Raw genomic sequence first — 12,455 nt, 5'->3', positions numbered from 1 at the left:
GAAGGCAGGGGTCAGCAGCAGAGGCTGCCAAACGTCAGGGAGAGGCTCCCACTACTCGTCCCCAAGTGCAGCTCTACCTTGACAGCCTAAATAAATAGCAGGGGCACTAAGGCCACCCTCCCCTCCAGAAGACCCCAATCAGCAGGGACCTCTCAGGTTGTTCCCTTGCAACCTGACTTTGCAGAATAAATAATGTGGGCTGATTTTTACTTTAAAAAAAAAAAAAAGCATCAGGGATGGAAAGACTGGCTGATGAGAAAACTCATGGCCACTGCCTGAACAATATGTTCAGCACAGGAAGGAGGTCCCAGAGAGGAGGAACTCAGAGACCCCACCAACGGCAACGTCACTGGGGGTGACTGAAGGGGTCAGTCCTGGCTGACGTAAAGGGGAAAATGCACTTTGGATGGAGGACTGTGGGGATCTAGAAATGTGGGGATTCCACAGAGCTCCTTGATAAGTCCAGAATTAGCCATTGGAAGAGTAAGAATCAGTAGCAGGTTCCAGGACCTCCCAGAGCGGCTGAAGGATTATCCGAGACAAACAGTACGAAAGCACTTGGCAGAGTACAAACATCATCATCTTACAAAGCCGGACCAAGGACGAGGCTGAGAGGGTCGTGGTGGAGGAAGAAGGAGGTGGGGCAAGGAGGTGGCAGGACCGAGGGGTGGCCTGGGTAGAAGGCCTGGCCACCTTCCCATCTCCAGCTGCCCTTTCCTCAAGGGCATGCTAAACACAAATTTTAAACATACAATTCTATGGCTTTGACGCTTCTCTCCATTTCACACAATGTGTGAATAAAAGCACCTTTAGAAAACTTCCCCTTTTTTCAAATCAGTAATGTATACTTTAAGTAAAAAACAGTGGCACACAAGTTTTCCTGACCCTCATCTGCCGCCCCTAAGACCCTCCTCTATAGAAATTCTCTGGCTGCTCTGGAGCAAAGAGGGATGGGTGGCTGAGGAGGGTGTCCCATAAATGGCCCTAGACTAGAAGGGCTTAAACAGGGCTTGATAAGTCGCCAAAAGCTTCTGTGGGGGAAAGCTCCCTTTTAATTCCCTTGTGTTCCTTCTGCGGAGCTCTTTGGAGGTGGCCAATATGGAAAGAGGTCCCAGGGTGAATGGGAGAAGCAGCCAAAGGGTCCTGAGGGCCAAGGCATGGGGTGACACCACCTTCTGCTCCAGGGATAGGACAGGAGTGAGAGCACGCACCTTAGAGACAGGCAGTGAGACATGCAGCCTCAGGGCTTGCCCCACAGATGGGAGGCAAGAGGCTGGGGATGGGGGAGGGACCCAGGCCATTGTGTGCAAAGGGGCAGGCCTGACCCAGCCCTTGGCACTGGCCTGGGCTCCTGGCAGAGGTCCCCTCTATCCGCCTGACTGAATTACATAGTTCTCTAGGCTCAGCCAGCTGAACACAGGTGATTTCCATGGTATGGGCATAGTCCATTCTTCGGTAGGGAGTAACTCGGTCACAGTCGAGGGCCAAGAACAAACATGCAGCTGCGGGCCCTCAGCCAACCCAATGCAGGGAGGGAATGATGCCTGGAACAGAGCACTGGATGTCCCTTTCCCGTGCCCTCCGTCTGCACTGCTCAACCAATTCAGGGCCTGCTGACAAGGAGCCTGGGAACACTGAACATCTTTCTTGGGTCTGGGTACCCACAGACCCCAGACACTTTGCTGTGATGGATGTTTTGGGGGGTGGGGTGGAAAACTGGCTCCCGTGAATGGGCCTGCCCAAAAGGCCACCATATAGAGGAAACTTCTGGGCAGACTTCTGTATCTGGACACTCAAGATCTACATGGAATGGGAAATACCAAGGAGCAAGGGACAGACTCCTGCTCACAGTGACTCATCCAGGTCTGACAGACACACCCAATGCTAACCTTGCTTCAACCCCGCCCAGGAGCCTGCCAGGTCAGCACTAGCAACCTAGTTTCCTCTCACAGTATCCTAGAGCCCATCTAGATAATCCACCTGCATATATTCAGCTCAGAGCTGCCTCCCCGTGCAGCAATGAGATGAAGGTCCCACCCAGGGGAGCTCCTTTCCCAACATTCAGCTTAGGTAAGGATCAGGGGAGTAGGCCCCTGGGTTCTTAGGGATGCATATTTCAGCAGGTGTTAGCAGGGAGAAAGATTATCATTGTCTTCCCAGCTTACAGGCCCAGCATCACCATGAGGGCTGAGGGGATGACAGATGATTTTTTTTTTAAGTTTATTTTATTTTGAGAGAGAGAACAGGCAGAGAGAGAGAGAGAGAGAGAGAGAGAGAGAGAGAGAGAGAGAGAGAATCCCAAGGAGGCTCTGTACTATCAGCACAGAGCCTGATGCGGGGCTCAAATTTACAAACTGTGAGAAACCTGAGCTGAAATCAAGAGTCGGACGCTTAACTGACTGAGCCACCCAGGCACCCTGGATGACAGATGATTCAAACAGGCACATGGCAGTTTCCTTGAGCGAGTGATGGCTCCTGTCATTTCATGTGACACGTGGGTGGAAAGGCTTGGTAGGACAGTTTTTCCCCAGATAATTTCCTTCTCATTCAACAAATACTTATGGATTGCCCATGCCCAGTGACAGGAATGAGCAAAACAGGAGACACTACCACCCTTCAGAGCCCAGGCTGGTAACGAATAACACGTGGGTGCAGGAAAGGGAGAGAAGGCACAGCAAGTACCAGGCCAGGAACACCATGTGAAAAGACCCTGAGGCGGTGGACAGGACTAGGGCAGGCAGGAAGTCCTACAGACAGCCCCAGAAGGAGGCCCCAGAGACAAACTCAAACCAGTCCCCACTGTCCCTGAAAACAGGTGCATTTCACAAGTGAGGAAACTGAGGCTCAGCACTGGGTCTGGTCCCAACCATTGTGGAAAGACAAACAAAGCTAGAAGAAACCCAGCTGAAGCTATAAATGCCCACAATTAAGAGACTAGATGGGAGCTCCAACGGCTGAGTTTCCTAACCACGAAAGCAGGGAAGGCTGGGTGTAGGATTCTGAACTCTGGGGGTCTGTGGGAGGGTCAACCATAGAAACTGAGACTCACAGGGCAGAAGTAGGGATGAAAGATGAATGAGCTCCAAATAGGATAATTCATGACAGCAAGGCTAAGGCCCAGGAAAGACAGAGCAAACCCCACAGAATGCACATTCCCAGACCCAAAGAGGTTCAGCACAAAGGCAAGGACAGGGGTCCATTGGTGCCTCTCCTCAAGCAACTCTCATTAGTTTGAGAAAACGGCTCTTAAGAGTTCTAACCGGCTTCTAGCTGTTTTCAAAGCATTGTTACTGACATTGCAAACTAGGCTTTAGGAGAAATATTTTGCAAAGGAATAAACTGAGGCCAAGGTAGTCTGAAAGACCTGTCTTGAGGCCCACAGCACATAAAACCAAAGCCCAGGGTATAGGTCTATGATGACTTGAGCAGGGTGGGTGGTAGAAGATTCATCCTATTATAAGCCCACACTACACATTTATTTTATTTATCTTTATTTTTTGTTTTTTATTTTTGAGAGAAAGAGAGAGAGAGCATGCGTGCATGCCCATGCACAGTGGGGGAGAGGCAGAGAGAGAGAGACACACACAGAATCCAAAGCAGGCTCCAGGGCTTGAGCTATCAGCACAGAGCTTGACACAGGGCTCAAACCAATGAACTGTGGGATCATGACCTGAGCTGAAATCAGATGCTTAACCTACTGAGCCATGCAGGTGCCCCATCTTTATTTTAGAGAGAGAGAGAGCATGCACGCAAGTGGGGAAGAGAGAGAATCCCAAGCAGATTCCATGCTCAGCATGGAGCCCAATGCAGGGCTCGATCCCATAACTCTGGCTGGGATCATGGCCTGAGCTGAAATCAGGCATTGGACACTCAGGCGCCCCTACCTACACATTTATTTTAAAGTAGCATCTAAACTCTGAAGAAAATGACCAATTAGATTTCACCACCTGTGCTTGGAATAGCCAGGGTTTTCAATCTTAGTTCTTAGCTGACTATAACCATGTGTTATAGCACCCCCATTTTTTACCAGAGTTTAGATGAGCACACACTGATGTTAACAGTCATAACCAGTTTTTCCCTCTATGAATGTTTTGCCTCAACTGTATGTACTTTACAAATAGAAGTAAAGCCATTCCTCTGTCTCTACTTGTGCCAACTTCCTCCCCTCCTGCAGTAAAGGAAAAAAGAAGTAGGTTGAGGAAGAACTGACAGATCTTTTCAAAACTCCTGCTAATTGCAGCTTATTTTTAAGTGCCGCTCCCAGCTAACAGCAGGATCTGAAAAGCTAACAGTGTCCCCCCCTTGGAGCTGCTGTCAGGGAGAAACAAGGCCTCCCTGAGAGCACACAGACTGGAGAATGGCGCCTTTCATACCCACTTAGCCAACCTCCCCCCTCCTTCAGGCTTTCCTGAGGATTCTCCCCTCTATCACAGGAGGAAGAAGGATGGGACTCGCCCATCAAGCCACCCCAAAGTCAAACACCAGAACCATGTGTCCAGCCAAACAGTGGGTAGTGTTTGCAGAGCACATGGTGAAATAATTCCATAAGGTAGCATAATGGCCAGGACACCTTCAGATGGACAAGATGGTACAAAAGTCAGGGCGGGGGACTTTGGGCCCACAAGCCACCTCTTTCCTCTTACAGACCAGGGAAACCAAAGCCCAGAGAGCATAGGAGATTCACCCAAGTCACCCTACTCCCTGCAAACCCTTGCTCATCCCATCTCTACCCAATCAAACCCTTTATAACATCAGTCCAGTTTCAGTCACTGCAATACAAAACAGAGGTAGAAAAAAAAACGAAGCTGTGCCAAGCCCAGCCCTCTCCCCACCACCCCCCCACCCTGCATGCCAAAAAAGACTGGGAAAATATGGCTCTCTCAGAAGGCGCCCTGTGTAAGCTAGTAAAGTGGACAGAGGTGGTCTCCCAAAATGAAAGGTTTAGGTGAGGCTATGCCAGCTTGGTCGAGCTATGTCTCCAGCACCTAGACTGGGAAACAGAGACTCGGATGAAGTGAGAATAAAACACGAAGAGATGGGCTTGAATGAAGACACCAGACGATGCAAAGTGGACACAAAACACCTCAACTCACTCAGGAGTAGGCCATGGAAGTGTAGGGTGTCTATACCAGAAATCACAGGTGTTTCTGGCTTAAATGACCAATAAATTTGTCCACCTCAATCATGGAACCATATCCTACTGGAAACCCTTGATGGTTCCCCCACTTCACACCACAAAACTTTGCACCATAAAGTCCTGAGCCCAGCACCCAAGACTCCAGTCCCCCTTTTCTGTCTCATTCATCTCTCATATGCCCCTGCCATAGCGCTCTTCCAACAGCACCATCCCCTTCCACAAATGCCCAAAACTTCCCAACCTTCTGTCTTTGCTCACAGCCCTGCTCCCACATGGAATGCTCTTACATTTTTCTCTGCTAAAAAATCCCACCAATCTTTAAAAAATTGGGGGAGGAGAGGCTCGGGCCCAGAGAACCGTATGGCAGTCAACCTCCTGAAGGCAAAGACAGGGCCCCTTTCTGTCCTAATCATCCTCCTACTTCATGAAGCCCACAACCAAGCTGTTATTTAGCAAAAGATAGATAGGGATAATCCCTGGAACCCCTACCAGCTCTGGAATCCGAGAAATTAGCTGTAAAGTGATAAACCAGGAACAATCTAATCTCAGCTTTGTTTTAACAGGAAGACTGTTGTCTCCAGAACCGTCACCTCCAGTCAGCCAGATATCAACAAGAAGCAGAGCAGCAAAACTCATGTTTTCTGCCCCTGGCCCATAGAAACTGAGCCAGCCTCCTTTAAGCCAAACCCCAATCAAACCCCTACCCAAGGAGTCAGAGGGAGACACTGGACTCTGATTCGTCCAGCTCATTAATTTTAGTCAGGAGAACTGGGCATTCCACCGTAGCTTTTTCCCATGCATTCAAGGGACAGTAAGTAATCAACTTGCCCCCCAGTCATCCAGTTCTAGTGCCTCTGAGAGCAAGATCAAGGAACCCACCCCCACCCCCCTTCTGGGTTAGAACTATCTTAAGCAAGCAGCTATTTCATCAGATCTTACAAATCTTAGGAGTGTTTACATTTTTTTTTTTTTTTTTTTTTTTTACATTGCCCCTCTTGACATGGCCTCCTAAATTCCACTCAGATTAGAACTGGTGTCCTACAGGGGCATCTCTCACAAACACCCAGTCACCCGGTTGGAAGGAGGGAGAAATCACCCCTGGGGATGTGGTCACTTTACAGCAACTATGAACTAAAGCCATGATCCTAGCCAGCCAGCCACTGAGATGAAAGAAGTCCCAGAGCCATCCTACCAAAGGCCCCAAAGGCCCAAGATTTTGACTACTCACTAGGGACGAATGTGTCCTCAGAAAACAAAATGTGGTGGCTAATCAAGGTTCCAGTGAGGGGCCTAAAGGAAGGAATTGTTCAGGATCCTCCTCCACACTTCTACTCTTGTCATGAAATCATTACTGGCAGAATGACCCAAAAGGTCTCAGACGGAAAGGAAAAGGCTTTGGGAACAAACCCAAGTCTTAGAGCCTTCCTCCTTCTCCTCCAACCTAACTTGATATCCTTCCCGCCAGTCTCATCCAGCACCCCCTTACACCGCTCCTCCCTTTTACTTTCTTCAAAGCACTATTCACTATCTGAAATTCCCGTCTATTTCTTTACTGCTTGTTGTTGCCCTCCCCCCATGGATCTTGGTTTCACTCGGGTAGGACAGTCACATAACGTGCAGTGCCTGGCACTACAGTCGCTCAATTACAACTGATGAATTCAATTCAACAAGTGAACGGTATCTAAGGGCCTTACTTTGTGCCAGGTGCCCGGCACTACTGGATGAAGGGATGGGAGATGGACATTCTTCTTTTAGCCAACTAAGGAACTGGCCACAGGGGTGGGAGTGAGTCAAGCGGGTGGACCCCAGGCGCAGGCAGCTACTGCTCTCCCCCTACCCCACTTCAGCTCCCCTTGGGCCCTACTAGGGCCCTCCCACCCCGCTAGCCCGGCGCCCGCACTCACCCGCTGCAGCTCGAGCTCTATCTCACCCGCCTTGAGCACGATGGGTCCCCGCACCGCGTACTCCACAGCCTTCACCTGCGGGTTCATGGACTCGAGCGTAAGGATGCGCTCGCGCCGGCTCCGCTCCGGCCGCACCTTGAGCACCGCGGAGGCCTCGGCAGCCGCGCTGCTCTGACTACGGCCCCACGGGCCTGGAGTCCGGGGGCAACAGCCCAGCCGGACCAGTGCCGCTGCCCGCTGCATCGCGCGCCCGCCCAGGAAAACCCTGGCACAAAAAGAAAAAGAACGAACACGTCGTGCACAATCCAAGGCAAGCACCAGTGCCCCCGCCCCCAAACCCAGCCAAGGGCCTTTTCAGCGAGCAGTGCCAGCCTGGCTCCGGGGCTGGGTGCCCATCCCCCGGCGACTCGGACCCTCCACCGCGCCACTGCAGAGCCTAGCAGTTTTGCAAAAGCTGCACCTAACGCATGCATCAACGTGCCTGTCGCCACCGCCTGGCCACCCCTCGCCGCGCCCCGCTAGCGCGCGCGCTTAAAACTGGTCCCGGGCTCCGGCACCAGCAGCCGCATCTCAGCGCCCCAAGCCCGCACAGCCCGGCCCCCAGCGATCGCACACCCACAGCCGGCGGATCCGCCCCGGGCCTGCCCACTGACTCCTGGGCCTTGTAGTTCCCCCAGTCTGCTTCCGGAGCTGGTGTGGGGGGCTGGATCAACTACAAGTCCCAAAGTGCCCCGCGCCGGCCCGATAGGGGGCCGGGCAAGAGGCGGGAACGGTCTTCGGAAGCTGCCCGAGTGGGGGGGGGCAGCCTCTTTGTCCTCGCTGAGGGTGCTGAGAGTTGGGCTGCGGCCAGAGTTGGGCTGGGGCCAGCCAGGGGCTGTTCTTTCAGCCTTCCGCGAATTTAGAGGTATTTGCAGCGTCTCCTTGGAGGGCATCCCGCCTTCCCACAGCCCCTCCCCCCACTACCCAATACCTGCGAGGAGGCAGGCTGAGAGATGGTGCAGTCCTCGTCCGGAGTTTCATCATCCAGGGCCCTACAGTGGCTGGTAGGTTAGGAGTTTGGGACTTCACTGCCACTCTTACCCCTTCTGAATGTGGGTTTCCTTGTTAGAAAAGCGGAGGTCTGAACCTAGATTTTAAGGGTTATTGTGAGAATTAAAGGACCAGCACCTGGCAGGTACCAGGTGGTCAGGCTTTTCCTGACTACTCCGTCTGGAGTCTGTCCCCACCGTCATTGCCTCTTTATTTCCTTGCAAGCATCTGAAATTATCGTATTTATATACTTCTTACTGACTTGTTAAGCTCCATTCACCACGTAAGCTCCAGAAGGGCAGTTTTCTTTGTTCATCCTATTCATATGGCACCTGTAAAGTTTCCTGGCACATAGTAGGCACTAGTAAATATTTGAAGAATGACTGCTCAGCATAGGATAGCTATTATTTTTGGCAAAGATATTGACAGGCAGAGGCACCCTGGCTCCCTGAGGGTGGGCAAGAATAGGACTGGAAGACACCAGGTCTGAGACCCCAAAATCCAGGGAGTATGTGAGAAAAGTCACTGTCCCTCTCTGGGCCTCAGATTCTCTATCTGCAGAGTAAATTGGATTAAGTAACCCGTAAGGTCCCTTCCCATTGTGGAAACACTGCCTAGGTGTTTTTCAGGTAGAAAAACAGCCCAAAGCTCCCTCACCCCAATAAACACACACACTCACAGTAGATGTGTGAAAGTAGGAGGGGGGAGGGGAACTTAAAAAACACGGCAGTGTAGGGGCACCTGGGTGGCTCAGTCAGTTAAGCAACCAGCTCTTGGTTTCTGTTCAGGTCATGATCTCACTATTGTGAGTGTGGGTGTCCTCACTCAGCGTGGAGCCTGCCTGGGATTCTCTCCCTCCCTCCCTCTCTCTGTGCCCCTCTTCTCCTTGTGCTTTCTCTCTCTCTTTCTCTCAAAATAAATTAGCAAACTTTAAAAACAAAAAACCCTCCATAGCAGTGTAGGGGAGAAGGTACTGGAAAATCCAAGTTTAAATGTAGCTACATATAGTCCCTTACCTCTTGATTGACTTTGAGCATGTTACCTAGCCTTTGTAAGCTTAGTTTTACGTCATGGGGCTGTGAAGAAAGTTCAGTGAGGTAACTGAAAAAGCCAAAAGTTTGGAACCTAGTGCTGTGGGTCACTCCTATTCATCCTTGTCAAGAGAATGCCATATACCTGGATTAAATAAATTGATTACCAATAAAAGGGTAAATGGGATGGAGAGAGCAGCAGAAACCAAAAATCTCTCTGAATATTCCTATTAGCAAACTGGCTTGCCCACCAAGGACCCTGGAAGTTTATTTGGGCGTCTCATCAATGGTTCCACCTCCAGCACCTATGTCTATACTGTCTTCTTCCTGGCTTCGGTCTCAGTGGCCAAGTATTCAGTTTCCAGGTAAAAGATTTCCCCCCAGGGAGTTTGGCTTCCCTAAGGACTACACTGCCTTCAACGTCATGTTCTCACCTGCTCTGCCCAGTTGTGGAGAAACACACCCACACACCCCTCCACCTCTAAACACACTTAACCTTGACCTGCATATGATGTCAACACAGTCCCTCACTGTTCACCCAAGGGTTGGTGCACTTCCTGTTGTCTCCACCCCTGATCAGAAGGGGCAGAGGAGGTAGAAGGAAGGGCAGGCATAGAGGGGAACACAAATCTATTTGCACAACTGGGAAAAACAATGCCTAGCACACAGTCCATCTACGTGGGCTCCCACGTCATCATGGTAGAAAACAAGTTAGTGTCCCAATTATGTCCTTTGCCAACCTGTCACGATTACATGAAAAGAAAGCTCCCTTTCTTTCCTGTGAACCACGCTTTACAATCTGCAAAGCACTTGCCTATCTATCACTGCATTTGAACCTGATCGACATCAATGAAGTGAAAAAGGCAGGCATTATCCCCATCTTACAGGTGAAGCTCAAAGAGATTAAGTGACTTATTCAGATGGCACAGCTAAGTGTAGAGCAGGGACTGTGATTTCTAACCCAGTGATGTAGCCCATACCTGCAGGGACCAGGCTCGTATAGCTCTCTGGGTTTGGAAATTTGCACTGACATTGCAATGCACTGGGCCCTTAAAAGGCTTATGGGTGGTAGTTGTGGTGATGTTGATGGTGGTAATAGTGTGAACTTTGCCTTTACTTTGCCCTTTAGACCAGATTGGTGTGGGGCAGGAGCAGCCTCCTAAATATTAAAGATAAAACCTGAAATAGTCATGAATATCCTCCCTGTGAGCTGGATGAGAACTCCAAATACACAGCAAGCTCTTGATGATCCACACAATTGGGAAAGTCATTTGTTTGCAAGACATGGTACGAGTCTTCATTTCTTAACAAGTTTTTACTTCATTCCTTACCATGTACCAGGTACTGGCCTGAGCTCTGGGACTATAGTGAGTCACACAGATGGTCCTTGCCTGCACAAACATATAGTGTCTTAGGAAAGACAGACATCCGTTAGATAATCACACACACACAAGCATGTGATTACAAACTGTGATAACTACTGGGGAGAAAAAGGACAGAGTTTTATGAGTACTTATAGCCCAGAGGTCTGAGTGAAGGTTTCCCAGAGGACGAAGCCTATGAACTACCCAGAAGCCTGTCAGGATGATAAGGGATAGCAGTACTGACCCGTGTGGTAGACATGGGGATGTGCCCTCACCCATCAAGGAAAAACTTGCCTAAAAAATAGGAGGGGAGAACTTGCCTTCAACCAAGGGGTGTGGTTAGCAGACAGCCTCTACCTGTCAGTGCCATCAGTGTCAGCCTCACTTGCACAGAACTGCTTTGCCTGAGGTTGCCATCACACCCTAACTGGAGAAGCCTAAACTTAGTGACAGAGCAAGACTCAGCAAGTGCTGGAGCAATATTTGCTCCAAGCCTTCCCCAGGAGGTTGGCTGAGGCTTTGGCAAGCCTGCTTCATGGCTTTTCTTTCTCTGCCCAATCCTGCTTCCTCCCACTTCCTCTTATAGAAGTAGATCCCTAATATCCATCTTGCACTTCACATTCCATCTCTGTCAGTGATGAGGCAGACAACATCCCAGGCCAGGGACTGGTGAGGAGCTCCAAGGAGGCTAAGGTGACTGTAGAGCAGACAGTGAGGAAGAGGGGCAGAGCTAGAAGACAAGGGTCAGAGGTGAGTGGTGTTGGACAGGTGGCCTAGGTCCTAAATGTAAGAATTTCAGTTTTCATCCTAAGAACAATTAGAAGCCTCTGGAAAGCTTAAAGTAGGGGAGTGACACAGTCCTATTTATGTTTAAATTCTGCTGCATGAAGATGGATTGTAGAGGGTGCAAGAGGATGGATTGTGGTACCAGCAAGGTCCACTGTTGGCCTGGACTGAAGAATGGATGATGAGAAATAGGCTCTTCTGCATCTCCAATCTGGTCTAAAGGGCAAAGTAAAGGCATATTACCTTTCACACAGAAGTTCTCTGTCGAATCAATGAATGGAGTAGACTCTACAAGGTCCGAGCTCTCTACAAGGTCCATGCTCTCAAGGTCCTTGCAGTCCAGCAGGAGATGGGCAGTGCATAGTAAGTGTTAAGAGTAGCCCCCAAGAGTGCAGAGCAGCCAGTCCTTGTAGTCAGTGAGGGCCAGAACAGAAAGTGAGAGGATCTTCCAAGAGCAGATGCGCATTATGGTGCTGGAGTGAGAGATGGCTGACATTCCAGAATGTCAAATCATGCTCAAGTTGGGTGCTCGGGTGACTTAAGGGTAATTCTTGGTCTCTTGCTCCCAAGGACACTTGGGGAGCTCAGTAGAAGTTAGTGCCCTTAATAATCAAATGCCTTGATCCAGAGCAGTGATTCTAAAGTGTTATTGAGGAGCCCCTGATTGTTTCCTTAAAATGCAGATTCCAGAGTTGTACTTGGATTTTTTGGTTCTGAAACTCCAGGGGTGGGTTTACCCAGGGTTTTCCTATAATCAGTATTTTGATGTGCACTAAAGTTTGAGAACCACAGGTGCAAGGCAAGGCTTGGCAGTATCATAGTGGAAAAAGCATAGATCAGAAAGTTCTGAATTCTGGTTCCAAATTTGTCTCTAACCTGTTGTATGTATGACCTTGAGCCAGCACTGTCCTCTTCTTGGGCCTTAGCCTCCTCATCTGCAGAACAACCTGCATTTCTACCTGATTTCTAAGTTACTGGCTCTAGCTTGAAGATATTTCAGCCTCCTCTTCAAGCCCAACTGACTCCCTCAGTCACAGCTGCAGCCTCTGCTCACTGAGCCTCAGTTTCCTTACCTGTCAGTAAGGTGATGACAGTGTCTTCCTCAGACCTTTAATCCTTCCTGAGAGGATTAAAAAAAAATTTTTTTAACACTGTTTTTAAAACAAGCTCTGGTCAGTTTTATTAAAGAAAAGTTTTGCATGAT

General features: G+C 49.8%; 1 protein-coding gene across 1 annotated transcript in view; it reads right to left on the bottom strand.

The window, feature by feature from the left end:
• GPT2 (glutamic--pyruvic transaminase 2) overlaps positions 1 to 7,614 on the bottom strand; it is a 34,088-nt gene extending 26,474 nt beyond the window's left edge. Inside the window, exons 1-2 of the mRNA XM_019456044.2 lie at positions 7,524 to 7,614; positions 7,042 to 7,306 (exon numbers count right to left, since the gene is read on the bottom strand). Coding sequence (XP_019311589.1) covers positions 7,042 to 7,284 — 243 coding nt within the window. The 5' untranslated portion in view covers positions 7,285 to 7,306; positions 7,524 to 7,614. The remainder of the gene's footprint in view (positions 1 to 7,041; positions 7,307 to 7,523) is intronic.
• Positions 7,615 to 12,455: the final 4,841 nt, after the last annotated feature.

The sequence above is a fragment of the Panthera pardus genome, unplaced genomic scaffold, assembly GCF_024362965.1.
Source record: "Panthera pardus isolate Hobbes unplaced genomic scaffold, ASM2436296v1 HiC_scaffold_18, whole genome shotgun sequence".
NCBI classification, from domain to species: Eukaryota; Metazoa; Chordata; class Mammalia; order Carnivora; family Felidae; genus Panthera; species Panthera pardus.
The sequence above is the reverse complement of the archived record's forward strand: the minus strand, read 5'-3'. Positions and strand labels throughout refer to the sequence as shown.